The sequence below is a fragment of the Theobroma cacao genome, chromosome 1 (assembly GCF_053813885.1).
Source record: "Theobroma cacao isolate CCN51 chromosome 1, ASM5381388v1, whole genome shotgun sequence".
Lineage (NCBI taxonomy): Eukaryota > Viridiplantae > Streptophyta > Magnoliopsida > Malvales > Malvaceae > Theobroma > Theobroma cacao.
This window is the reverse complement of record NC_142639.1, coordinates 760,700-785,777: the sequence shown is the minus strand read 5'-3', so window position 1 is coordinate 785,777 and position 25,078 is coordinate 760,700. Positions and strand designations below refer to the sequence as shown.

General features: G+C 37.4%; 5 protein-coding genes across 8 annotated transcripts; 4 read left to right on the top strand and 1 right to left on the bottom strand.

Moving 5' to 3' along the window:
- Positions 1-2,023: 2,023 nt before the first annotated feature.
- Positions 2,024-4,755, top strand: FNR1 (ferredoxin-NADP[+]-oxidoreductase 1). Its single transcript, XM_018122817.2, has 9 exons — positions 2,024-2,221; positions 2,312-2,549; positions 2,932-3,065; positions 3,210-3,288; positions 3,490-3,581; positions 3,694-3,771; positions 4,014-4,076; positions 4,199-4,433; positions 4,535-4,755. Exons 1-9 carry the CDS (start codon positions 2,120-2,122, stop codon positions 4,600-4,602), a joined length of 1,089 nt encoding a protein of 362 aa, XP_017978306.2. The 5' UTR covers positions 2,024-2,119; the 3' UTR covers positions 4,603-4,755.
- A 1,006-nt stretch (positions 4,756-5,761) lies between these two features.
- CSDP1 (cold shock domain protein 1) lies at positions 5,762-6,974 on the top strand. The gene has a single exon (XM_018122844.2). It carries the CDS (start codon positions 6,101-6,103, stop codon positions 6,848-6,850), a length of 750 nt encoding a protein of 249 aa, XP_017978333.1. The 5' UTR covers positions 5,762-6,100; the 3' UTR covers positions 6,851-6,974.
- Positions 6,975-7,249: 275 nt separating this feature from the next.
- On the top strand, positions 7,250-11,774 carry LOC18610761 (Pathogenesis-related thaumatin superfamily protein). 3 transcript variants are annotated; one of them, XM_088810760.1, is made up of 5 exons: positions 7,250-8,442; positions 9,876-9,918; positions 10,012-10,110; positions 10,201-10,699; positions 11,114-11,774. In XM_088810760.1, exons 1-5 carry the CDS (start codon positions 8,347-8,349, stop codon positions 11,235-11,237), a joined length of 861 nt encoding a protein of 286 aa, XP_088666886.1. In that variant the 5' UTR covers positions 7,250-8,346; the 3' UTR covers positions 11,238-11,774. The 3 variants fall into 3 exon arrangements, with proteins under 3 accessions (XP_088666886.1, XP_017978320.2, XP_007046683.3); XM_018122831.2 differs by having other exon boundaries at positions 10,012-10,699; XM_007046621.3 differs by lacking the exon at positions 7,250-8,442 and adding an exon at positions 8,804-9,686 and having other exon boundaries at positions 10,012-10,699.
- A 5,354-nt stretch (positions 11,775-17,128) lies between these two features.
- LOC18610757 (Pathogenesis-related thaumatin superfamily protein) lies at positions 17,129-18,895 on the top strand. 2 transcript variants are annotated; one of them, XM_018122826.2, is made up of 3 exons: positions 17,129-17,587; positions 17,715-18,384; positions 18,493-18,632. In XM_018122826.2, the coding sequence occupies exons 1-3, from the start codon at positions 17,515-17,517 to the stop codon at positions 18,512-18,514; spliced, it is 765 nt and encodes a 254-aa protein (XP_017978315.2). In that variant the 5' UTR covers positions 17,129-17,514; the 3' UTR covers positions 18,515-18,632. The 2 variants fall into 2 exon arrangements, with proteins under 2 accessions (XP_017978315.2, XP_017978313.2); XM_018122824.2 differs by having other exon boundaries at positions 17,143-17,587; positions 18,510-18,895.
- A 2,314-nt stretch (positions 18,896-21,209) lies between these two features.
- Positions 21,210-24,921, bottom strand: LOC18610756 (S-adenosyl-L-methionine-dependent methyltransferases superfamily protein). The gene is made up of 7 exons (XM_007046616.3): positions 24,722-24,921; positions 24,479-24,632; positions 24,054-24,133; positions 23,463-23,523; positions 23,216-23,331; positions 22,300-22,432; positions 21,210-21,798 (listed from the first exon to the last, which is right to left on the bottom strand). Exons 1-7 carry the CDS (start codon positions 24,819-24,821, stop codon positions 21,519-21,521), a joined length of 924 nt encoding a protein of 307 aa, XP_007046678.3. The 5' UTR covers positions 24,822-24,921; the 3' UTR covers positions 21,210-21,518.
- Positions 24,922-25,078: the final 157 nt, after the last annotated feature.

Below are 25,078 nucleotides of genomic sequence, written 5' to 3'. Positions count from 1 at the left end.
AAGACTGGATTTATGCCTTCCCAAAATACTATCTAGTCAATTTGAGGTTGCCATGAAGGAAAGTTGGGAAGAATCCCACAGTTGATCTGTTGATATTCATGAACAATAGAGAGCCAAAAGCAGATATTTACCCAAGCTTAAAGGATGGTCAACAAATCTTGAAACTCATGGTTATTTGACTTGTTTTGCTTTATCTGTCATCTTCGTGTATGCAAAATGTTTTGCAGATGGCGAGTCTGCCCTTCTGTGCTGAAACATTTTTCCGGGAGTGGTGGCATGTCAGGCAGAAAGTGGATTGCACGATTCTTTGTCCCCATTTGCAGTCTGCCTTACAGTGTTGTCTCCTTTGAGATGACATTCTTTCTTTTTAAAGTTTTTGGTAATTGGGGATCGAATTCATCTTTTTTAAAAGATACACTTTGAGTTTGGAAAAAAAAGTTGAGGTGCTAAGCCAGAGATTCACATGAAACACACATCACTTTCGAATTTAAGATTCACATGCTAATGTCCTTTGCAAATACAATTATTGAGCTCTAACTGTTGATGCCTTATCTAAATATCTTGCGATTATAACACGACAACTCGAATGAACAGGTCTAGTATGACTTACCTAATAATCTCTAGAATTACTACTATTATCTTCTTGTTTGGTACCCCATTTGTGTTGCAAGCAAAGAATCAAATCCCAAGCCCTGCAACCCTTCTGCGTCAGGGCTGTATTATGTCATCGGCAGATGTCAAAATGATAACACCTTTCAGAATGCCAGGTGGTCACGATGAAATTTCACCGTATTTCAGAAAACGTGAATTGCTTACTACTCTCTCTCTTTTCCATCACTCTTTCTTTCTTTCTTTCTTTCTTCTTCTTGACAATCTTTGCCATCAGGTAATTGGGCATGTTACCCCATAACTTTGGGTTCAGTCCCCAGAGAAACTGCACACAGAAAAGACAATGAAATTCATCATTAGTAAGGGCTAAGGTCAATTCACCAGCTGGCAACACTATTTCTAGTTAAAGCTTGCCCTACTTAAAAAACAGATGTGGGCTATTCTTAGTTTGAGTGATAATCGAAGGTTGTAACTGATATCAAATTTACTCTTTTTTTCCAATCTACTAGTCAACTGTTAATGATTCATGGTGCAGCTTCCCTCTAAAACAGGTCAGCAAGCCCCCCTCATTTCCACATCTACCACCTAACTCACATCATTTGCATTAATTCAGTGTTTCCTTCTGAAAGTTATCTTGGATAAAATTAAGATGCATCTTTTCTCAAATCACACAAGTATCCTGCAGTAAAGGTGATAATTAGTGCTTGTTTGCTTCTATCTTCTGCAATAGTTTTTTGCTTTTCTTTTTCCGAAACCTGAAGTCACGCTAAAGAGAGGTCGAAATACCAACTTCTAATCCGTGAAACATGAAAAATTAACTCATAGAGGTCAAAAGCTAGGATTCTGGTAGATACCTGTCTTTCAGGGAATTAGCCATTGCATGAAGAGCAGTGGGCTTTGAATAGGCCAATTGGACTGATTGCTTGGGCCATGACCTGTGATTCTAATCAACAAACTGGACTTCTTAGATGGGGCTAACAGCTTGCCCATGAATTGCCTTGGTGGACTGAGATAAGGGAGCCCAAATTTGTTTTGTACCCAACTTTCAATCCTTTGAGATTCATCGCTTTGAATCAAGTTGTGTAATTGTCACTCTAAATTCCCATGGAGAAACATGTGCAATATACATTAATCAATTAATTATATTATTGTGAATATTTTGTTGGAAAACAAGAATCCCATATCAATTTCTTATAGGCATTTTTATTTTTAGTGAACCATCAGCACTGTTTCCATATGACAAGGTGAATCAAAAATCAATGAAGTTTAGTGGCTTAGAAAGAACTCGTTATGGTGATGTAAGTGTCATACATTCACACATGGACTTATCCTCACAGAGGCCACTGCATTGGCCATCAAATCTCCTCCACCCAATTCATGATCCAAAACCAATCAAATAGAGAAAAAAATCACATCCTTTTGTTTCCTTCACCTCACTTCTTCACTAACAAAAAACCATCAAACAGCAATTTCTACTGTACTTTCTTCTTCTTCCTTCATTGTCAAAAACATGGCTGCTGTAAATGCTGCAGTCTCTTTTCCTTCTACCAAGTCCACCTCTCTTCCTGCTAGAATCTCGATCATCTCTCCAGAAAGACTCACCTTCAAGAAGGTAAAACTATCATACTTCTAATGGTAAAATATGTATGTTATCTTATCTCAATATATTGGAAGTTTTATCAGTTGCTTTTGGTTTTTTCAGGTTCCTGTTTACTACAGAGATGTTTCCAGTGGAGGGAGAGTGGTTTCTGTCAGAGCCCAGGTTACGACCGAGGCTCCTGCCAAAAAAGTTGTAAAGGAATCCAAGAAAAATGAGGAGGGTGTTGTCGTGAACAAGTTCAAGCCAAAGAACCCGTACACTGGCAGATGCCTTCTAAACACTAAGATCACTGGTGATGATGCTCCTGGAGAGACTTGGCACATGGTCTTCAGCACTGAGGGTATGCAAACTACTTCTGCAGTATCAATACTCTAACTTGAAAAGATAGTTCTGCTAAATTAAATTCTTCAAGACAATTGCACATAACCTATTTGTAATGAATAAGAGAAAATATTGGATGAATTTTTTATTTTGTTTTATGCAGATATAAAGTTTGATACATGTAAATCAATGTATGAGCATAAATACAAATAACCAGGCAAGAATTTGATAAGAATATTGTCATTGTGGTATTCTGTTGTCCGCTAGGATTTCATTTTCACCGTTCCAATGCTATTTTTGGTGATCAAGAAACAAACTGTTTGCTGTTCTTGAGATATTAATTAGCTGAAGTTGAAAATACTCTTAATTTCTTAGCTGACTGGTTTGTTGGATTTGCCCAGGAGAGGTTCCCTACAGAGAAGGGCAATCCATTGGGGTTATTCCAGATGGCATTGACAAGAATGGGAAACCTCACAAGCTGAGATTATACTCTATCGCTAGCAGTGCCCTTGGTGATTTTGGAGACTCCAAAACTGTGAGTATACCTTCTATAGGATCATGATTCATATTCAGATTTTGTTTTGTTTTGCACATTTAAGATGTAAAATCAAGTGCTAGATATTCTAGAATAGGCTTTGGGCTACTGCCAGAATCTATAAAAATCATTGTAATTTTGCAGGTGTCCCTATGTGTGAAACGGCTGGTCTACACCAACGAGAATGGAGAACTTGTTAAAGGAGTCTGCTCAAATTTCTTGTGTAAGGATGCAGGACTTTTATGTTGCATCATCCTATATATACTACTGTTTTGAACCACTCAGTCAAAAGAATTTAACCTTCTGTTTTAGTTGTTAAGTGTAATTAGCTCAAATAGTTATGAAAAAAGGTAGAAATAGCTTTCTGGAGGATGTATGAGTTAATTTACCCTACCGGTGCTAAATATTTTCATCTTATGTTCAGGTGACATGAAACCTGGGTCAGAGGTTAAAATCACAGGGCCTGTTGGAAAGGAAATGCTTATGCCAAAAGATCCAAATGCCACAATCATCATGGTTTGTATACCCAAAGCTGTTAACAATATTAGATTAAAATATCTGGCACTGAATGGATCATGTGGTGCTGCTCCAAAACAAAAGGTTTTCACACTTTGCTTCTTCATTGCAGCTTGCAACTGGAACTGGAATTGCTCCCTTCCGATCATTTTTGTGGAAAATGTTCTTTGAGAAGCATGATGACTACAAGGTAGAATTAAGCTATATCCATATAATGCAACCAATCTGATATTGAAAACAATCATGATATCTAACCTGTTAGAACCTGTGGCATTAGCCCATCAAAAGATTTAAAACAAAAATAGCATCTCCAAGAAGCAGACAAGAATAATTCCCGCACCAATTAGATATAGATATCGTCAAATCCTCATTTATCAATTATCGACTTTCCTTCTGATTAATTAGTGACTTAACTTCTGACATGTTCTGTAGTTCAATGGTTTGGCATGGCTCTTCCTGGGTGTACCCACAGGTAGCTCATTGCTGTACAAGGAGGTAAGCTAGAAAAAGGAATTCTTGACTGATCTGATGGTTTGCTTCTTAACTTTCCAGAGCCAAATGCTGAGTTTTTTTGCTGTTGAGATTGTCAACTGGGAACCTCAAATGTTGTGTAACAGGAATTTGAGAAGATGAAGGAGAAGTACCCTGATAACTTTAGGCTGGACTTTGCTGTGAGCAGAGAGCAAACGAATGAGAAAGGTGAAAAGATGTACATCCAGACCCGAATGGATCAATATTCAAAGGAGCTATGGGAGTTACTCAAGAAAGATAACACCTACGTCTACATGTGTGGGTTGAAGGGAATGGAGAAGGGAATTGATGACATAATGGTCTCACTTGCTGCAGAAGATGGTAAAAATAAAAAAGAGCCCCAACTTTTCACAAGACAAGGTAGAGGATTTCTATGTATAATTATATCTCTAATGAATGCTGTATGTGCACAATTTTTTCAGGTATTGATTGGACTGAGTACAAAAGGCAGTTGAAGAAATCTGAGCAATGGAATGTGGAAGTCTACTAACTGGTTGATTACTTGTACAAATCCCCCTCTCTCGGGTTTTTCTCCTCTCTTTTTTGAGCAGCCATCCTGTAAGGATTCCCACTGCACTGTGTAAATAGGGAGTGTCTCTTTTTTGGAGCCTATATTAATGAAACAACAGTATTTTATAGCCAACCTCATAAATTTTTATTCTTGAGGGTTAATCAATCAAACTTCCAACTCCAACCTGCTTTATATTAAATTTGAAGAGTATGGCATGTGGTAGTTTTATATCTCTGGTTATCTTTAAATGGACTAAACCCTGGCAGAAATGACCATTTAATGCATTCCCACACCTATTTTCAATGCCAATTTACATCTCTTCCTTGGCTATGTGATCATTGGTTTTCAATGTCATTATTTCAATCATTAAAGAAGCACAAATCATTGCTGCAAACATTGGTTCTGCTTTCAATGCCGCTGCTATCTGATTCCTCTTCATGGTTGGGAGGAAATGGTGCTTGTCAAAGACCCACATCTCTCTCTTATGTACACCCTGCTCCAGCTAGCTTTGAGTTGGAGGGCTTCACCTGCAAATTCTAGAGTAATTAATTAGAAATAAACATGCTTACTCAAAATAAACACCTTGAAGCAAATGCCATTTCATAGTAGTAATTAACAGTTAATGATAACTCATTCAGTGATAATTGCATTATTATTTGCTTTTGTTTTTTTTCCTTTTTTGGGCTTTGATTCCATATAATCATTGGTGTTATTGTTGATACTATTTAATCACATGAAAATTTACTTGCAACGGATTCTCAAATTTATTTACTACTTATAAAATAGGTTCTGTTCTCATTAAAAAAATACAAAAAAAAAAAAAATTAACAAAACTTGGGAAGCAAGGTCCTTGGCATGGCCCAAAGAGCAAGAAATGATAGCAATAGTAATTAATAAGACTTAAGTATAACAAAGGTTATTCAACTACGTTTATTTATGTAATTAATTTTTTTTATCCTAATTAAATTTTAATATTTTTATTTGTATTTGCAAAACCCTTAATTTTAACAAAAAATTAATAATTATTAAATTTAAAATCAAATATATTTTATCTAAACATAAAAGTCAATATGATCATGTGATAATTAACGTGCAAACTAACGCGATCACTTAACAGTTGACAGAAAATGAGTCACGACTGAATGCCCGAATGCTGTAATATGTTAATTAATATTGAATTTGATAATTTTAGAAGAAAAAATCAAAAGGGGCAGGAATTTTTTTTATTATTTAAACTAATTAATAGAGTAAGAGAGAAGGGTACAACAGAAAACCTAAAATCCCCTAACCTAAGTAGTTGAGGAGTCAAGTCGGTGTTGCACCAACATAAGTCTTAGCGTTACTTTTTCTAGGGTTCTATTTCCCGAATCTAATCCCTCCTATAAATTCCTTCTAACTCTTCACTATCAAAACCCTACAAAACCAAAAAATTAGAAGTCTGTTTTTTTTTTTTTTAATCCTAGACTGACTTATTTCAATGGCTGAGCAACAACAAGAACAGCAGCAATCAAGATCCGCCGGCAAGGTACTTTGGTTCAATGACCAAAAGGGTTTCGGCTTTATTCGACCTGATGATGAGAGTGAAGATCTCTTCGTCCATCAATCTTCAATCAAATCCGACGGCTACCGTAGCCTAGCCGAGGGCGAATCCGTTGAGTTCACTGTCTCCCAAGGCAACGGCGGCAAGACCCAGGCTGTTGATGTAACTGCAATCGGTGGCTCTCCTATCAGTAAAAAGGACCGTCGCGGTGGTGGTGGAGGAGGTTTTGGTGGAGGCTGGAGAGGCGGAAACGATCGGAGGAACGGCAACGGATGTTTTAACTGTGGGGATTTGAATCATCTGGCTAGGGATTGCAGTAAGAACGCTAGTAATTACAACGATAGCGATAATTACAGTAATGTCCCCAATGGCGGTGGTGGCGGCAGTTATTGTTATAATTGTGGTGAGGCGGGGCATTTTGCAAGGGAGTGTAGGAGAGATAGTGGCGGGGTTGGTGGTGGTGGCTCTGGGAAGTGTTATAACTGCGGGAAATATGGGCACTTTGCCAGAGACTGTAATAGAAACAGCGGTGGTGGCGGTGGGAGCAGCGGAAGCTGCTTCGTGTGTGGAGGATTTGGGCATTTGGCGAGGGATTGTGACAATAATAGGGAACTAAAATGTTTTAATTGCGGCGAGGCTGGCCATTATGCAAGGGAGTGTGCTAACTTTAGTGGAAAAAAAGAGTAATAGTAAATATTTCTCTTTTTTTATGTTTTGGGTTTTATTAATGTTGGAGGTTATACATAAGAATGTTTTGGATTATTCAGTTAATCCAGTTTTTCCGGGGAGAAAATTTTCCAGTTTTGATACATAGATGAGCTGGTTCGGATAAGAATTTAGATTTTTTTTTGTTGTTTTGGTTATTGTCAATTGTTGTTAGTGACTTTGTTCTAACTTTCAATTGAGCAACTTTTATTTTTCAAGTGTGAATTAATGTTTTCTTGTGATTTGAATTTTCTTTTAAAATTATAATGATGCTGCATTGATCATATCTATGTTTCGGAGGAAGTTAAGAGTCATAACTTGGTGGAATTCATGATCATTTTGAGCATGATTATTGTTGTTTTGGGCGTTAATTATTGGTTCTTTGCTAATGTTTTTGGCTTTGATGTAAGATCTCTCCATGGTATCTTCTTAAAAAGAAGATCGTGATTGGAAATTGAAGTGCAGCCTTTCTTTAGTGGTCTAGTCATGATGGTTGTCAATTTGATTAAGTCTGGCCAGGATTTTAGTTTCATGAATTATGGTATACAGGTGTATCCTTCCTTTAGTTTGGTAATGGCTATTGATTTTGAAGTGCAGCCTTTCTTTAGGGGTCTAGTCATGATAGTTATCAATTTGATTGAGTATCGCCAGGATTTTAGTTTCATGAATTATGTTATACAGGTGTATCCTTCCTTTAGTTTGGTAATGGCTATTGATTTCAACACCTGGTTGGAATCATTGATGAATAAGTTTTTAAAATTGTTGGTGTTGCTTTGCTTTAGCTTGTTGATGCAAGGGATCCATGCATGAACTTGATTTCACTTGGTTTGGTTGTAGTCATGATGTTTACCCAGGCTTTGTAAGCTGCCTGTATTTTGCCGTATTTGATGAAAGATGTTATAACCAGATGCTGAGAATCAGAGTTTACTAGAAAAGTTAGTTTTTATATAAGCTGGTTCCAAATTGCAAGTAATGTTTCCTTCTACTTTCTTAGCTTGGTTGTCTGTACAGAGCATATATAAAGGGTTGTAGGCTCATCTTTCTAAATTTCTAATGTTCCAGCTGGAGTTATTAATGTTGTCTAGGTAGTGGCAGTGGTATGCATTGGTATTGTGCTTTTGATGCAAGGAGAGGGATGAAGGGGTGATAAAGCTGTTTGATATCATATATGTATGATGGGTGGTCATTTTGGGTTTCATGTTGTTCAATACAGATGTTCAGGTCATCAATAAATGGCATGACCATACCAAAAAGATTATCATACCATGACTTTTACAAAATTAAGTTTATATATGATGCATTGTTACTGCTTAAGCTGTTTGTAGACCACACTCTGTCAAACTCTTTAAAGCTGTATGCATCAAACAAAAGTTTTTGCCATATTATGTTCATCTTTCTAAGGAAGGATCTGCCTGTTTCCATTCCATTAACAGCTAGATACAATACAAGCAGTTGACATCATTCAAAAGGCTGCATGAATGCTCATCTCAACTAATTGGGACGCTTGCCCCATTTGGACTAAAGGTTATACGAGAAAACAGGCGAGGATTGCTGATCTATGCAATAGCCTGCAGGTAAGGGCATGCTTTCTTTTGAGTAAGAGAACTCTCAATTCTCATCATGTTCCCCCTAAACCCATTGAGAAACAAAAATCAAGGAAGGCAATTATGCCCCAGAGAACGGGCTAAGAAACTATTTGAGATTGTTAAAAGTATGAAAATTGTTCTGACATTGACCTCTGTTTCCTCAAAAGTTGTCAACTGTTTATATTGTTTGATTAGTAGCCTAGCCGATCATTGGTGCAGTCAATTCCGATTGGAAAAAAAGAAAAACCAAGTTTATTTATTAGTTTGAGATGACAATTTCGCCTTTGTCACGTTTAGGATAATGCTAAAAAAGGACATCTAGTTTACCATTGCAGTCAAGTTGATTGCTTGTGTGTGTTAGTAAAGGGTTTATATTGATCCTAACCTTTTCCACTCATTCAAGGGCCGCTTGCAGCAAGAAGTAATTCTAATTCAAGGTCCAAGTGAGCTGAATAAAGGTCACCACCAGCCTATTCTTTAAATATTTCCTTCTTTTTCCGGCTTTAATAATATCCCAAAGTTGACGAAGAAAGCCCATTCCTATTAGAATCAGCTAGATTCTGTACTAAGTCGAACATATTGGAGGTAGATTTTGGGCTGAGATTAGACAGGCTCCATCCAACTCAGATTTGTGGCCAACGTTCTCAAGTTACCCAACAATATTAAAATAGTACCAAGTTGCACAAATATCATCCCCTTCCTACTCCTGGATAACTTGCTTGGTGACCATTTTCTGACAACTTGCATAGCAGATAAACATGCAAAGATGAAATTATTTGGCATTCATTGGTCAAGAAATCACGAGACTGCTTGATTCTTGTCTTGAAGTTTTGATCTGTTCAAGCAATTTGAAATAACGTATCAAAGTCGTAGCTGATGGACTTTGTCATTTGTTTCCCAATCCCTTTGTATGCAAGTTCAGAGCCGACCTTTACGTAACCTCAAGGGGAAGAAACTCACACAGCAAGCAGAATCCCAATGCACCCCATGCATACTTCCAAAAACCTGTTTAATCATTGATGTTTTCTATTTGTATTTTTCTATTCTTTCTGTTGTTAACGTCGGTTCATTGCGATTTTTTTTTTTTGGCATTTCCTAAGTAAGCAAAGTACGAAATGCACAGGACAGTAATGGCCGAATTAAAACTGTTTGCAGGTTGAGCATGTGCGTCAGCATGCATGCGTCCTCGCCCTGCCCCCACTCCCCTTACCTCTTCTATAACACATCACGTGGTACCCACATCTTTGCTATTTTTTTGAGTCTATAGACTGATATGTTGACATACATCCTATATAAATGCTCTCAGTCCAGCCTCAATCTTTATACTAAATCTTTTCCCACCAAGTGCTAGCAAATTTGTTCAGTCTTATTTTAAGTGCTCTTCTTTTTTCCCTTCTCCTTATTCGATGGCTTCTCTTCAGGTTTCCTTTGTGTTGGTTATGTTCTTCCTTCTATTGTTCTCAGGTCACAATTCGTTTACTGATTGAGTTCTCATTGTTGTTTTGCTTTTTCCTGTTGCTGTGTTGGTTTTTAATTCGTTTTCCTGTTTTTTAATAGGCGCTCATTCATCAACGTTCACAATTGTGAACAAATGCAGCTATACAGTTTGGCCAGGGGTGCTGTCAGGTGCTGGAACCCCGCCAATATCACCCACAGGTTTCATTCTTCAACCAGGCGAATCAACATCTATCTCTATTCCAACATCTTGGTCAGGTCGCTTATGGGGTCGCACTTTTTGCACAGAAGACTCTTCGGGCAAATTCTCATGCCTCACCGGAGACTGCGGCTCATCTGCACTAGAATGCTCTGGCGGTGGCGGCATCCCTCCGGCAACCCTTGCGGAGTTTACACTGAATGGTGCTGGGGGATTGGATTTCTACGATGTTAGCCTTGTTGATGGCTACAACCTACCGATGATGGTATCCCCACAGGGTGGAACTGGAGGTAACTGTACATCCGCTGGATGTGCTGCGTATTTGAATGGTGACTGTCCTCTCGAGCTTAAGGTTGTCGATGGGACTGAAGGGGTGGCATGTAAGAGTGCCTGCGATGCTTTGGGGGACCCCAAATATTGCTGCAGTGGAGCTTATGCTACACCAAACACATGCAAGCCCAGTTCTTATTCAAAATTCTTCAAGACCGCGTGTCCTACAGCTTATAGCTACGCCTATGATGATGGAACCAGTACCTTCACTTGTGCTGGTGCTGATTATGTTATTACTTTCTGCCCTACCCCTTCCACCAGGTAATAAATGCACCAGTGCTTTTACCTTTTGCAAAGCAAGTCCCTTGGCTTTTCTGATTACTGTCAAATTACGAATTTCAACATGATCGCTTTTCCCCTTCTCCATGTAAATGCCATTGAACAAATCAGAGTCAACCCAACTCTTGTAGTTGAAACTTCTCTGTTCTCAAGGTTTTAGTTCCCAACAGAGTCGGTTGAGAGTCATATGGGGACCATAGATTCTTTAGTTCCAGATATGGCCTGCACGTTCCATTTTAAAATTTTTATCTTCATGTACCTTGAAGTCTAAGAAAATCAGCACCGCCCCATGCAGCAGAAACTGCTGTACCACCATTTATGGACACGCAATCATCATCACATTTTGAACTTCTTTTAGATTTCGGCTGGCTGATGTTGATCCTTTTTTGTTTGCAGTGTCAAGTCCGCCAACCCCATGGCTGTTGACATATCAGTCGGCTACCGTCCTGTTTCATCAGCTCTCATTGGCGGTGCCATCACCACCCTGGCGGCAATCTGGCAGTTGCGACATCTCTTTTGACAAACACCAAGTTGCAACCCAACAACATTTAGGAGCCATTTTCCTTCTATATGTGGGATTTTTTAACTCCATAATTGGGCCCCATCAACTTCAGCAATTAGCAAAACCTGAATGGAAATCGTGTGAACAACGAGGGTAGGCCACAATCCAATGATATCACATCATTACCGGCCTGGCTTGTCCTTCTCCAATTTTCTCTAATTTGTAGAAGAAACAAAACTATGATACATACAAAAGATAGAAAACACATCACACATCACACAGCACCAGCCACTTTTTCCCCTTCCCTCCCTGACTCTGGAAGGAAAGAGGATGATCAAAGAGCTGGCAAGATGAAGCCTTAATTATCAATTTGATTTAGGCATAAATTTGTAGGAATAGACGATGATTAGTTGGCTTTGGCTACGTAAATTTTTTGCAACTGTCGCCTGCTAATGCCAACGGAGATGAGCTCAATTTGTCTCCATTAGTTTTGGCCCTTTGTTCCTATTACCTATGTCTGATGACAATTATTTTAATGCTTTGTTTTCTTTAAGACATGGTGTGGGTTTTACCGTCAGAAATTAATTATTTTACCAATGATGTTTATTATAATAATTGATTGCATCTGATGTTTTAAGTATTGCTTTCAATTCCTGGCTGGGGTTGATCTGAGTACAAGCCTAATGTATTTGCATGGTAAGTTTAAGCACTAAAAAACATACGCATGTTCGCTGTATGAAAGATGTTGAAATTATTAAAACAGGTATTTGATTTAAATTAAAATCACTTGACAATAATTTAAGATATCACGAATTTGTTATGTAACATGAATCAATGTAAAAACGAAGGTATGATATGCACGTAAGGCAAGAGGTTTTTCTGTAACATTGTCAATGGCATCATGTTGCATATATATATATATATATATATATAATGAGTTTTAAAAGTTTCATTGATTCATTTTTGGGACCCAAATTCTTTAAATAATACTTTATATCTTTTCTATTTTCAAGAAAGTTTTCGCATTACCCCTTGAAAGGATTGCTTTGATTTGGCCTTTTGGGCATTCATATTGTGTTTTTGAACTTAGCTGGTTAAAAACAGAGTAAGGCACAGGTAGGAAATCCAAGTCTTTCTGTGGGGAAGCCATACATAAATGGAAACAGAGTCCTGATCATCTGTAGATTGAATAGATAGCTCGCAAAAACTGACTTTAGCATAATTTGTCAATGTCAATCTAGATGAACAATTAAATACGATAATTATACAAAAAATAATATAAAAACGTGCATCATCTATACATAGAAAAATTTACCTCTAAAACCCATTGCACGTAAAATGAAAATCACGAAAATTTTAGTTCTATAAATTTGTGGAACAGCAGGCATGCCCTGAAGTCAATGGAAGAAAGTGAAAAATGGGTTTTAATCATTCGACTTGTAGTGGAGAATATCATGGTTCATAGATCACCTTGGAGTAGAGAAGTGGCAAACATTACAATGCGCATCATGATCAATGATGAGTCGGTTCTTTTTCCAACAATTTGGACGGTTTTTCATCACAATTCACCAAATTGTTTGGCAAAGTGATCGAACTGCCTGCCCCCAAATGTGCTATGTGGAACGAGTTCACATCAGGCTTGTCCACAAGCCTAGACGACCTGGAAGGCAAGCCTGGACCATCCATGAAAGTAGCTTAGGCCGGCTAGTTTTCAGGTATCACAGATATCTGATAGAACAAGTAATCACACCACCAACCTGCAAAAATCTTTGTTTTCTTTTCTTCTTTTATCCTCATAATTGTGAAAAATAAAATCAATGTTGTATTACATGCATAGTGGTTTTGAGATTCTATCAGATTTCAGAGATGGGATTGAAGTCAAGCATCCTTGTCATTCGAATGTGTCATTCCAAAATTTCTTTTGGAATGACTGGGAAAAATCAAAAAGAAATCTCATGGTTACTTGGAATTATATGGGAATACCAAAAAAGTAGTCCAATAATTTTCGGAATCTTTCAGGAATTGTCAAGAAAGGAATCTGAAAGCTGCTGCAATTAGGGTAGTTCAGTCTCTCCGAATTGTTTAAAAAATATTACGAAAATTGACATCCATGCCTTAGTAATTCTCTTGATGATGCTTCAGAGTCATAAATTTTTCCTAGAGCAGCCGCTAGTAGCAAAACTGCAGGGTTCTTTTCACCTTGGGAAAGGAAAATTCAATCCGTCAACCTCATGAACACGTATTCGTGTGTTGTCTTGTTTGAATTCTAGGTGTAAAAAGCCCATCTTTTTTGTACTCTTAATTTGATTAGTCCATCTGCCTAGCTCAGTTTCGTCGAAGATGATAACTTTCCAGTCATGCAATCAAGGAAAGAAGTTTTGAGACCCTGTGGTGGCTGTAAATGGATAATGTCATTAAATAGAGTTTGAACAAAGTATTTGAACTGTGGGCTGCGTATGTGAGCTTTTCAACCTGATTTCCACCTCAGCTTGGATGTTTTCTATGATGGAAAAGAAATCCGAATAGCTTCTTGATGTTTCAGGCCTACAAGAGCTATTTTCCTGTGATCCTGACAGGTTCCAAGCTTTATAACTAACCTCTGTGACTATTGACTCCTCTGCTTTTTTGACTGTTAAACTGTTTAATGGTTGAAATCTGTTATCTGTCACGTTTTCCTCAAGATTCAGTTGGCTATGGAATTGTCTCACTCGGAAAATGGACTGCATGCTAACTGGAGATGGCAAATTCAATTTTCCGCTTTTCAACTGGAAAGAATGAAACAAATGAACATCTAATCTAGCAATATGGATGATGCAGGGTTCTGGCATTTCCACAACGGTTGAAAACTTGAAAATTACCCTGATCTGTCATCAAATTTTTATATTGCCTTGAATTGATGCCTCATGTTGGTACTTTCTAATAGTGCTTTGTCCATGCTAATTATCTCTCAGAAAAGCCCGAAAGCATTAAACTTTATGCAGATGTGAATGCGTTCAGGTTGTTCAATGAACCTTTCATTTTTTACAACAAAGTAAGAGTGATCTGATCTCATCCTGGAAAGCATTTGTGCTAGAAATGGAGGAGCAGACAATTTTTTGAGACGATAAAACACATTAAACAAAGTAGCAAACCAGGCTAGGATAAATTAAAGAATTTCTGAAAAAGCTAGCAGATCAAAGGCACTTTCAGCCCTTCAGCCAAACCATATCTTGATAAGGCAAAACTAAAAGGGCATATTACTATGCTTTTTCCCATCTCCCATGTTCCTTCCTTCCCTCCCTGCCCAAATTGCTGTTCTTAATTAGACCTTCCTTCATCATTTTTCATTTTTCTTCTGCACAAAATGTCAGTTTGATTACGTTCACTTCCGTGTGAAAACCACTTTTCTGCTTTGCACCATTACTCATATAATACAACCTTTTGCCACAGTAAGTAGGTTAAAGAACCAGAAAGCTTAAGAAACAAAGATTCGAGGGACCTTTTCAGAAAGAATGTTTTTTTTTTTTTTTTTACTATCAAAATCATCATAGTGGGAAAAGCATGACAAGAAACTTTATTAAAGAACGATGGATTGCAGAAAGAAGGGGAAAAAAACCTTATCTACACGGCATAGCGCACATCCATGGAGGTCCCTAGATGTTGATGGAAGTAAGTAAAGGTATTGCTAGTCTCCTTATATTGATAAGCAGCTGACAATTTTTTAGTTCCCTTGATAAGTTTTTCTATCAAGTTATCATCATATATTAATCTGCTGCAGAAAGAACAAATTGACAGATGCACAACCATCTTCTTAATTTGATCCTAAAAACCCATATTCCATGTAGAATTCGGACGATGAAGCCGTTCACCTAGTTCTTCTCTCTCTGGCATCAGCAAAATAGGGGACAAAGGTCACTAATCAAAATTGAACAAGGAGATTAGATTACACCTCCCACTTGACAATTGCTCAATTATGATTGCTTGGCCGCTTAATTTCACATCATAACTTCTGGCGTTTTGTGCACATCAGCTACTTTCACTTGACCAGTTGATAGACTTTTACAACAAGTTGTCAACAATATTTGGAGTATGTTAGAAGTTTTAAATTCTGGGTTTCAGCTTTCGGAAATCCCTGGTAAAGAGTTCATTCGAAACAGGGGTCCACTAGCTACCAAAACAAAGAAAATAAAGATGAATATGGCAGAAAAGGGTTTGGAAACATCTACCCTCCCGCCCCATTCAAAGAATTCTGCACAATCAGAATATTATTAGGCTCGGGATGTTGACGAAATGGGGGGGCCTTATCTGTAACAGTGGCTCTGTCACTCGAAAAGCTGGACAAAGCAATCTACACTGAAAAGTTAAGAATCCCTTTAACGCTGTTAAAAATGAAACAACCAACGAACCTGCGATGGGAGTTGCAGCAAAGAAATGGGTATAAACTCCCATGTGCAGCAGCACGACGACCTTTGCAAATAAGATTTGGACAGTTGTAGGTCGGTAGTGGTCGTCAGGAGACTTGTCCATGTGGGATTATTGGACTCTGACAATGCAAGGTTTATTGACCAGACTTTTCCTTAATTAATGTTTCAGTTCCATGCATGTGATCTCCCAGACAAGTACGTTTCAAAGATTTGCATTCCAAAATCAAGGACAAAAAATGGAAACCTGCGATGTGATATGCTTCGCAAAGAAGTTATCCATAAAAGTTTGAAGTACCCAATGTCTAAATGAATGGTAATTATTGAATTTAGTCAGATGTTGGTAAGGAATAAACAACTTTGTTTCAATGATCGACCCTGGTTGCATAGCATCCACTCAATTCCCATGTGATTTGCCTCCCTTCTCCGAATCAATGTCGACCATGGCCGACCTCGGAAATGCCTGTTTCTTCTTCCCAACGGGGTTTAGATTCCTGATGACGCTGTCGTCCGAATGCAAAAAGACACTGGTTGGTCGTGTTGGAGAGGTTTCCAATTATTGGTGAGATGACGAGAAAAGAAGAGAGAGATGACGAAGCGGGAAGAGAATCTGCTTTGATACAAGGAGACCGCACTTCGCCAGTTAGTGGACACGACGGTGCTACGTATTTGATACGTGGTTCCGAATTACGCATCTTGATCGTGGGTCCTTCCATGTCTGCTGCTGAACAGAAAAAAATTAACAAAAAAAGAAAAGGCTTCCCCTGTTCTGCAAGTATATGCTCATAATTGGTGATCAAGCATAGGTCAAAAATATGGTCAATCAATTGGACTCCCAATGGTTTGGTAGAAAAGGTAGCAAAATATAACTGATATACTGCTACAGAAGCAGGGGAAAACAGGGGTTTTAGCTATCATTGGAACAGGAAGATGGGAGTCCATATTTTTTTGATTTATCTGGTTCATAATTACTACATCAAATTAAATAGAAGAATTGCTTTACAAGGTTCTTTTCATTGGTTCATGTCCTAATGAAGAATCACATCCCTTCTAAGGAAAGTTGTTTCACATTCAAACCTTCATGTCCTTAACTATAATAGAAAAGATTCTTTTTCTTTCTTTCTTTAATTCTAATAGCAAATCCATGGGAAATCCATAGGATCATTTTCAACATGCTTTTGACATGAATAATAACATTTTAAAAGCAAGAGTTTTGATATGCATAAGAGAATGAGCGGTTGGTGAGAATGTGGACCTTATAAGCCTTACAATTTGTATAGTTAAAGCAGTGTTTTTTTTTCTTCCAAAATTAAAAAAAAAAAAAGTAGTATTTTCTTATAATAGATTTACTTTTTTATTTAAATTAAAAAAAGAAAAAAGAAAAAAGAGGGAAGCCTAATTGGTAGGTGAGAGGGGCCAAAGAAGCAAACAAGTGACTGTGAGGTGGTCATTTGAGTATGCCTGCTACTGTCTTCGATTGTTTATTCAAGGAGGTTGCCTTCATAAATAGGGGATGAAGGGCAGATTATTAGATTCCCCCACCACCACCACCACCGCTCACCCTCAGCCTTTATTTCCATCCATTCTTTTGTCACAAAATGGAAAAGGAGTGAAGGCTCATAACAGATAGAGAAAACCTTTGGAGTTTTATGGGTGGTAGTCCCCAACATCTTCTTCATTCTTCCTCTGTCTCGGCTACTCTTCTTCCTTTTATTCTTCTAATTCTTTTGGATACCAACAATTTGCACCATCTTCAATGTTAGCTTTACTTAATTTAAGTTCTTTTTTGTCGATTGTTTCAATCACAACATTCCATTTTAGGTAAATAAATAAAACACAAAAACTTGAGAACTGAAACACTCATTTAACAACAGAAACAGAGAGATATATTCCCCATGGCTCGGTTCTCCTGTCATTACCATTCTATTATCACGTTCTTGAGCTTCATTCTCGTCTTGTTTCTTGAAGGTAGTGAGAAATTATGCATTTTAAGAAACTGGGTTGTTCGCATTTTCGTTAAGTTCTAATCGTTTTGAGGAGTAAACCAATCTGACCCTCTGCTTCCTCTGTTTTCCGCTCTGTTTCTTTTTTGCAGGTGTTACGGCTGCCACTTTCACATTCATCAACAAATGCGATTACACAGTATGGCCAGGGATTCTAGCCAATCCTGGAAGTCCAAAACTGGAAAGTACAGGCTTTGAGCTCACCAAAGGCAGCTCTCGTTCCTTCCAAGCTCCTACTGGCTGGGCAGGTCGTTTCTGGGGCAGAACAGGCTGCAATTTCGATGACTCCGGCCACGGTTCTTGCGCCACAGGTGACTGCGGCTCCGGCGAAGTCGAATGCAATGGAGCTGGCGCCATCCCTCCGGCCACCTTAGCCGAGTTTACACTCGGTTCAGGATCGCAGGACTTCTATGACGTGAGCCTGGTTGATGGTTATAATTTGCCTATGATTGTGGAAGGAAGTGGAGGCTCAGGAGAGTGTGCCATTACTGGTTGTGTGTCGGATTTGAATAAAAAGTGCCCCTCTGAGCTGAGAATTGATGGCGGCGGAGCCTGTAAGAGCGCCTGCGACGCCTTCGGGAACCCGGAGTACTGTTGTAGCGGCGCCTTCAATAGTCCGGCTGCTTGTAAGCCATCCATGTATTCAGAAGTGTTCAAATCAGCTTGCCCCAAATCCTATAGCTATGCTTTCGATGATGCCACCAGCACTTTCACTTGCACTGGTGCTGATTACTCCATCACTTTCTGTCCCAATGTTCCAAGGTAAATTTCAACAGGAACCTTCTTATTAGCAACATATTACATCATTCGATTCAGTCTGTTCTTATTTGTTACTTGAAAGATTGATAGTTACATATAGATTTAACATAGGGTTAATCCCGATGCAGCTTGAAATCTTCAAAGGATCCGTCTCCAAAGACCACAGGAACAACAGATGAATCAGGGTCGGTCCAAGACCCGATGCAGGCGGCTGAACTGGCCAGTCAATGGCTTGCAAATTTGGCTACCGGAGACTCAACCAGAACCCAACCATTTTCCCCAACCCAATCTGGTTTTGCTGTAATCATTTTTGTTGTCCTCTCATTCCTGTACTTGTAGCCCTCCAATGTCCCAATCCAAAGTTCCAGAGACAAAAAGGAAAGTAGGACAAATTCCAGATTGTAAAGTTTAGAGCGCCCACTTCCAAATTATGAATATTTAATGTTAAAATACAGCTAGTAATATGTAAAAAAAAAAGTCATTTTCTTTTAGAAATAGAATCTGTATTTTTTTTCGTCCTTTTCTTCTGCCTTTTGGGATTGAATTCTTATGGTTCACAGCTTCTGCTCTAAAGCGAAAATATTCAAGAAAGTAAAAGGAAAATAACTTAAAAAGAGTAAAAAAAAAGTGATGCTTTTAATGTGAATCCGAATTTCGTTACGATTTACGTGGAAGTTCGTTCGATAAGAACCGTCATTAATTTTTTTTTAAATTTTAATTATTAATCTACCGCGACAAAATAAAATTTTTCATTTTTCTTTTGCTTTTAAACCCAATTTACAAATTTCTTTTTTTTAATGTAACTTTCCTTACAACTTGGCAGAATCAAAAAGGTTTTGTGAGAGTTTGTGATTCACTGTAAAGGCAAAGGAAAAAGAAAAAAGAGATTTTTTTTATGGGAATTAAAAATATTTTCTTGGTGATATAAGATTCCACTTATATCAAATTTCTTAATCAAATCATAACCATGTTGAACAAATTACCTCAGCTTGGGAAACATTTTGCCTAGTGGCATCTTAGAAAGTCAAAAAATAAGCCTAAGATAAACTAAAGTTCATTAGGTTTTGATTAAAAAAAAAACAAAGGGCATATCACATTATCATTCCAACTATATATCAAAGTCATCATCCAATTCCTTTCTAACAGTGGATATATACAGGAATACATCACCTTCAGTTTTTTTTAAATGATTAAATTGAATTAAATACCACGCTTTGTCGAATAATTAAGATTTTTTTTTTATAAGAACATTTTGATCTTGGAAAAAAAAAGAGAGTAAAATAAAAAAACATGCAATGTTCATATTTGTTATTGCTTTTAGGGTAGAAAAGTTCGATAATCAATTATCTCGGTAAATATATCATGCATCAACTATTGAGTTAATTATTGAAGTACGTTCAACTGTTTGTTACAAGTTTTTACTTGGTTCATTGATAATTTAAAAACGACAAAAAATAAAAGACGAAATATGTGGTGAAACGTCACCATAGCTTTGATTAGATTAGCCAAAGTGAGAGGATAAGAAAAACATATATATATTTTCTTTCTTATTTTTGATATACAAAACCCTAAAAATGTGTGAATAGTAGGGCAGCTTTGCCTGTGCCAATGCAAGGAAAAGTTTGGGACAAATCGCTGTTTGGTTAGAAATAGCAAGGGAAGATAAAGGTGAAGAAGCCAACAACACAAGTAACGATCCAAATTGCCACAAATGGAACAATCAGATTCCTGTGGAAAATGATTTTCTAGCCCCAACTTGTTTTGGGAAAGAACACCACCCAAGGCAATTTCACAAAGAAAGGAAACAAAACTACTTTCTTTCTTTCATTCATATCTTTTTTCCTACGGAGATGAGGAGATTGGAAGTCCATTCCCCTTTTGTTGCTTTGTCTTTCAACCTTTTGCTTCTTTATTTTCCCCCAAACATTACCATTTCTTTGAAAGCTTTGTATGGATAGTCACGAGTCATTATCTCTTAATAGAGTGTGTCTACTTCCATTTATAAACTTTTTTAGAATCTTCTTACACGTTTGATATAAGATTAAAATATTTTATTTTTTGAAATGCTTAATGTGACAATCTCCTCCACCCAATACGACAATGCTCTCGTCGCTGTAAATCATCCTATCTACCTCTTATTTGTCGCTGTAAATCATCCTATCTACCTCTAGTTTGAAAGTACTTAACGTGAATCTGATTTAAGTTGGATCCACTCTTATACCACTTTGTCATCTTATCTTTAAAAGGTTTGAATGGAAATTATGTGCAAGTAGGAAGAAAGATGTAAATCAGGGATAGTGTCAGCACTAACCAGGATTGGTTTATTTTTAAAAGAAAGACTGAAAGAGGGAAATGACATGAAAGCAACAAGCTCCAGGGAAAATGGATTTGGAGGATGATTTTGTAGTTTGATTCATGCCAAACCCAAGTCATTTTCAGCCTTGATTTTCCATCCTGAATCATCTGATTCGTGGCTACTCACTTTCATTACTTGTTAAGTGAATTCAAACAAAAGTTACTTCTAACAAAAGCAGCCCAACAATTTGTTGAAGAAGATTAAAGAAAAAGCAGTACTTTCGCAACAACTAAGATTCAAGTTACATTCAGAGTGGTATTTTTTTTATTGCAGAGAATTTTTCCAATAACTGCAGGGTTCTATTCCTGGAGCATCAAGTAGTTTAATTCATCTCCTTAGTTGGAGAGATGAAGGGTCTTTTCCAAGTCATTGACACGCAAAATAAAAGCTTTCAAAGCGTCACTTGGTTGCTCAAAGGGAGAAAAACGAATATTCCATGGAAAGTTTCAGTGCATTCATCCATGTTTGCATATAAAAAGGAAGCCACTATGAATAGAATAAATCAAAAAGAGAATACCAGTACACTTTCCGTTCCCAAGAGAATCATTTGGCAAATAGCAATTGAAATTCAGTTTGGCAAGTGTGTGTACACGTGAATCTCGGTATCTTGCAAAGATAACCAGTATACTACTCATGCCTGCCCACACCATGGGTCAACCGGCGTTTCCCAGGTACTGGTGCATAGACGCCTAAAATATGTGCAGATGATTGAATGAATATATTTTTTTTGAAAGTTAATGGATTTCATTGAGATGATGGGATGAATATGAGCTCCAACAGTTCATCGGGTAATTCTAATTAATAACGGGTAGCAATGATCTTTTTCGTAGCCAGGCCAGGAATCGTCACCATTCATGAAGCATTGATGACGCCTCAAGATTTCAGTGTCATAGCTCTCTGTTATGCTGAAAAGCAAGCCATTATCTTGAATTTCCTCCAGAAACTTATCCAATGAATTACCTCTTTTAGGGCTGAAAAATATAGCTTCAGATGGTCCCGCATTTTTCAGCAAGAGCTGAGTTATTCGAGCAAGATCTTTGTGGAATTCCTTGAAAAAGGTGCTGTTGAAAATCGGATGTCAGGCTAAGAATAAGAAAGATGATATGCGCACCATAAAAGTGAGAAAATTACGTCACTGTGTGCAAGTGTGTCTCTGCATGTACCATGTACAGGTACTTTTGTCGACTAGTGAAGAAAACTTAGACATGCAGACATCCCTAGGCCACCAAAAATGCAGCCAACAAATAAGTTTTACTCCAATAGCCTTGCTAGATCACTTATAAAATACTTGAGTGGGAAAGAAATACTATAGATAATGCAATTCTATGGATGTGGACGGGCAAGTACATGCAGAGATTGGACTGATTGTGACCAGCACTACAGTGCTATCCATAGCGAAAGAGAAGATATAGTTTGCCAGTCAGAAAGCACTTCAACACAGTCAAGGGTAGGAAGTGTAGTCTATCCAAATTTTATGATTCTTGTGGCTTTCACGCATGATAAAAAACAATGAGCATGATGCATGCGCTGTTAATAATACATAGGCAGATAATAGAAATTACCAATCACTTGCAACAATGACATCAAACGTGTGAGAGAGATTTGAAATTTCTTTCTGATGCCAGTGCAAGTTCATGGACTTCACTCTTGTGTCACCAAATGCTCCGGAATTCATGTTAATATTATGCTGAATATCTTCATGTTAAGGAACCTCAAAACATAAATCCAAAGTGGATAAGAAGGAAAGAAGAGGAAATATGGGGAGTATCATTTCCTCCACAAATAATATAACACAATAACCCTGAATATCCCCTGTATCAAAGAAAATTACTAAATTCACAATTATAAAAGGATCAAAGATTTTAAGTCAAGAACGACCACTTGATGCTTCTGCAAACATAAGCAAGCAACAACCATACTAACTCATTTTAATGCTAATTGTTTGAGCACAATAGAGAAAACAATAGTTACAACTCCAAAAATAAAACAAAAAAAGAAACACAAATAAGTTGGAGGGTAATGGTCCCATAGCTGACCAGTTTTCCAACAGGCTAGCAGATTTAAGAGCCCAAGAACCAATTAGTGCCACCATTAAAAACTTAGCTCGTCAAATAATTAAGCTGTAAAAAGTCAAGTTTTCCATCATTACAATTTTCATGCATGACTTCAAATCCATCTCAGACCATGCAATTAAGTTCAAGTAGTTGTAAGTACAGTAAGAAAATGCAAAGATCACAAGAATGCAACTCTGTACTAACCCAATTCTCATAAGTTATTAAGCAATCAATACCAGAAACTTCTAGGTTTCACACAACAAGGTTGCTAAAAAATGGCTTGAAGTGAGACTGAAATCAAAACAAAAATATAGTTAAACAAAAATCTCCTCGTTAAATGACTTCCTTTCATTTTGAGCATTAAACTAAGATTATTCTTTTTCCTATTATAATAACAGTTTACATGATGGAGTCAAAAGGATACAATCAACCACTTGAGGATTTCCATCTGAAATCACAACTTCTAATGCCTCTGTGGCTGCTGCAATGGCTAATCCAGCTAAGCCATAACCTGATCCAAGCTCAATAACTCTTTTAAACCTGGTATATTAGAAGAAGAATATAGAGACATTAAGCAAGGCTTGTAGAATAGCACAAGACAAGTTAATAACACTACCCAGGCCCTCAAGCTCAAGCATTTTTATAAGAGGAGAGTAACCCTACTTACAAACCTGAACATATATGCATGTGATAAGCAAAAATAGGCAAGGACATCTTCAGATGGCCACTGACCTGTTTAAGATGAGAAAGGAAACAAAATAAGTACGAAAGACAACAACTAACTGAATATGGGCATACTTGAAATTTCCACGACAATCTTCAAGCTGGTCTAACAAAGATAAACTGAGAGGAAAAGTGTGTCTCATTTTCATCCCATCATTTCATTCATTTCCCAAAGATTTGCAACTCATGAGATACATAACACACATTGAGAGTGACCACAAGCAATTAGAATTCATGGCAATAATGACAGAAATATAGAGAAATTTGTTATATTTGTTTTCTCAAAACAAGTTTAGCAACAGCAGCAGGGCACCAAACTTCAATATGACACAACATCATAACCCGCATCAGCACTTAAAAAGATTTAATCCTTTCAATCAGTTAGCACTACCAAACCACCTTGCAATGAAACAGACAAATTTTACTCAATAAGGATGAACCTTGACAACTCATGTTCAGAGGCAAAAGTTTGAATTTTAAACTACTAACGATAAACAATGAGTGGAACAAAGTAAAAAATGATGAAAAGGGGGACTTACAGACAAGCCCGGTATTGTCAATGTTGTATCTGTTACACATCTCAAAATCACTGAGGTCGGCAGTATCATCCACTCTCTGGCTGCAAAAATTTTCAAAGACAATGAACATGTTCAATTTTATCAGACTTCCATTGATTCTTGAACTTCACTAATAAGCAGATTAGACAAGAAAAATGCACCAGATTTTAACTCTAGAGTAAAAAAGATTGATTTTTGAGACCCAAAATCATTCCAAAAAAGAGCCTTTCACTTCAGTTTTTTTTCTCCATTCAGTGTCAGCAATGGTAATTCATTAATAAAATAAAAACTGTGAAATTCATGAACCGCTCATTTGCACCAAGTGTTCGAAGAAACGGTGAAAAGAAACAATAAAACCCATAAACAAACCCGGTAAAAGAAAAGAACTCTGACCCATAAAAACTCACGTTAAAACAAGCTTGGGAGATCCCTGAACGGGCAAGGTGTAGCAGAGTCGGGCATCTCGAGAGTCGTGATCATGGTGGAGCACCTGGCACGGTATCAAGTTGAATCCTTTTGCGGCTTTTCTGGAAATGCGTTTCATTCCCAATTGAGACTCATCTTGTACAAAACGATTAAGAATTTAAGATCGATAATCAGAGACAAACACTGTCATTATAAAGAAATAAACGTCATGGATTAAAGGGTACCAGTATTTTTGGCCCGATGTAGAACAGCTCGGCGAAGGATTCCCCATCTCAGCGAAGAAGCTGAAGCCTTCGAATTTGAACTGTTATTGTTAGTTTCCATTGAACTTTTTTTTTTTTTTTTGTGCTGTTTAGTTTGCTCTCTCCTTGGTAAGGCCTGAGAGCCCCTTTTTCGCTTTAAGTGCCAAATTGTTAATTTTGAGATTATATCAAGCTATAATCCTAATTTTAACATAATTATATATGATTAATATTAATTTTTTATTAAGTGGTCATGTTAGGTTGTAGCATAGGAGCTTGACTTCTATTAGAAAGTAGAAAATGATATTCGAAATAAGGCTTTTATAAGACTGAATCCAT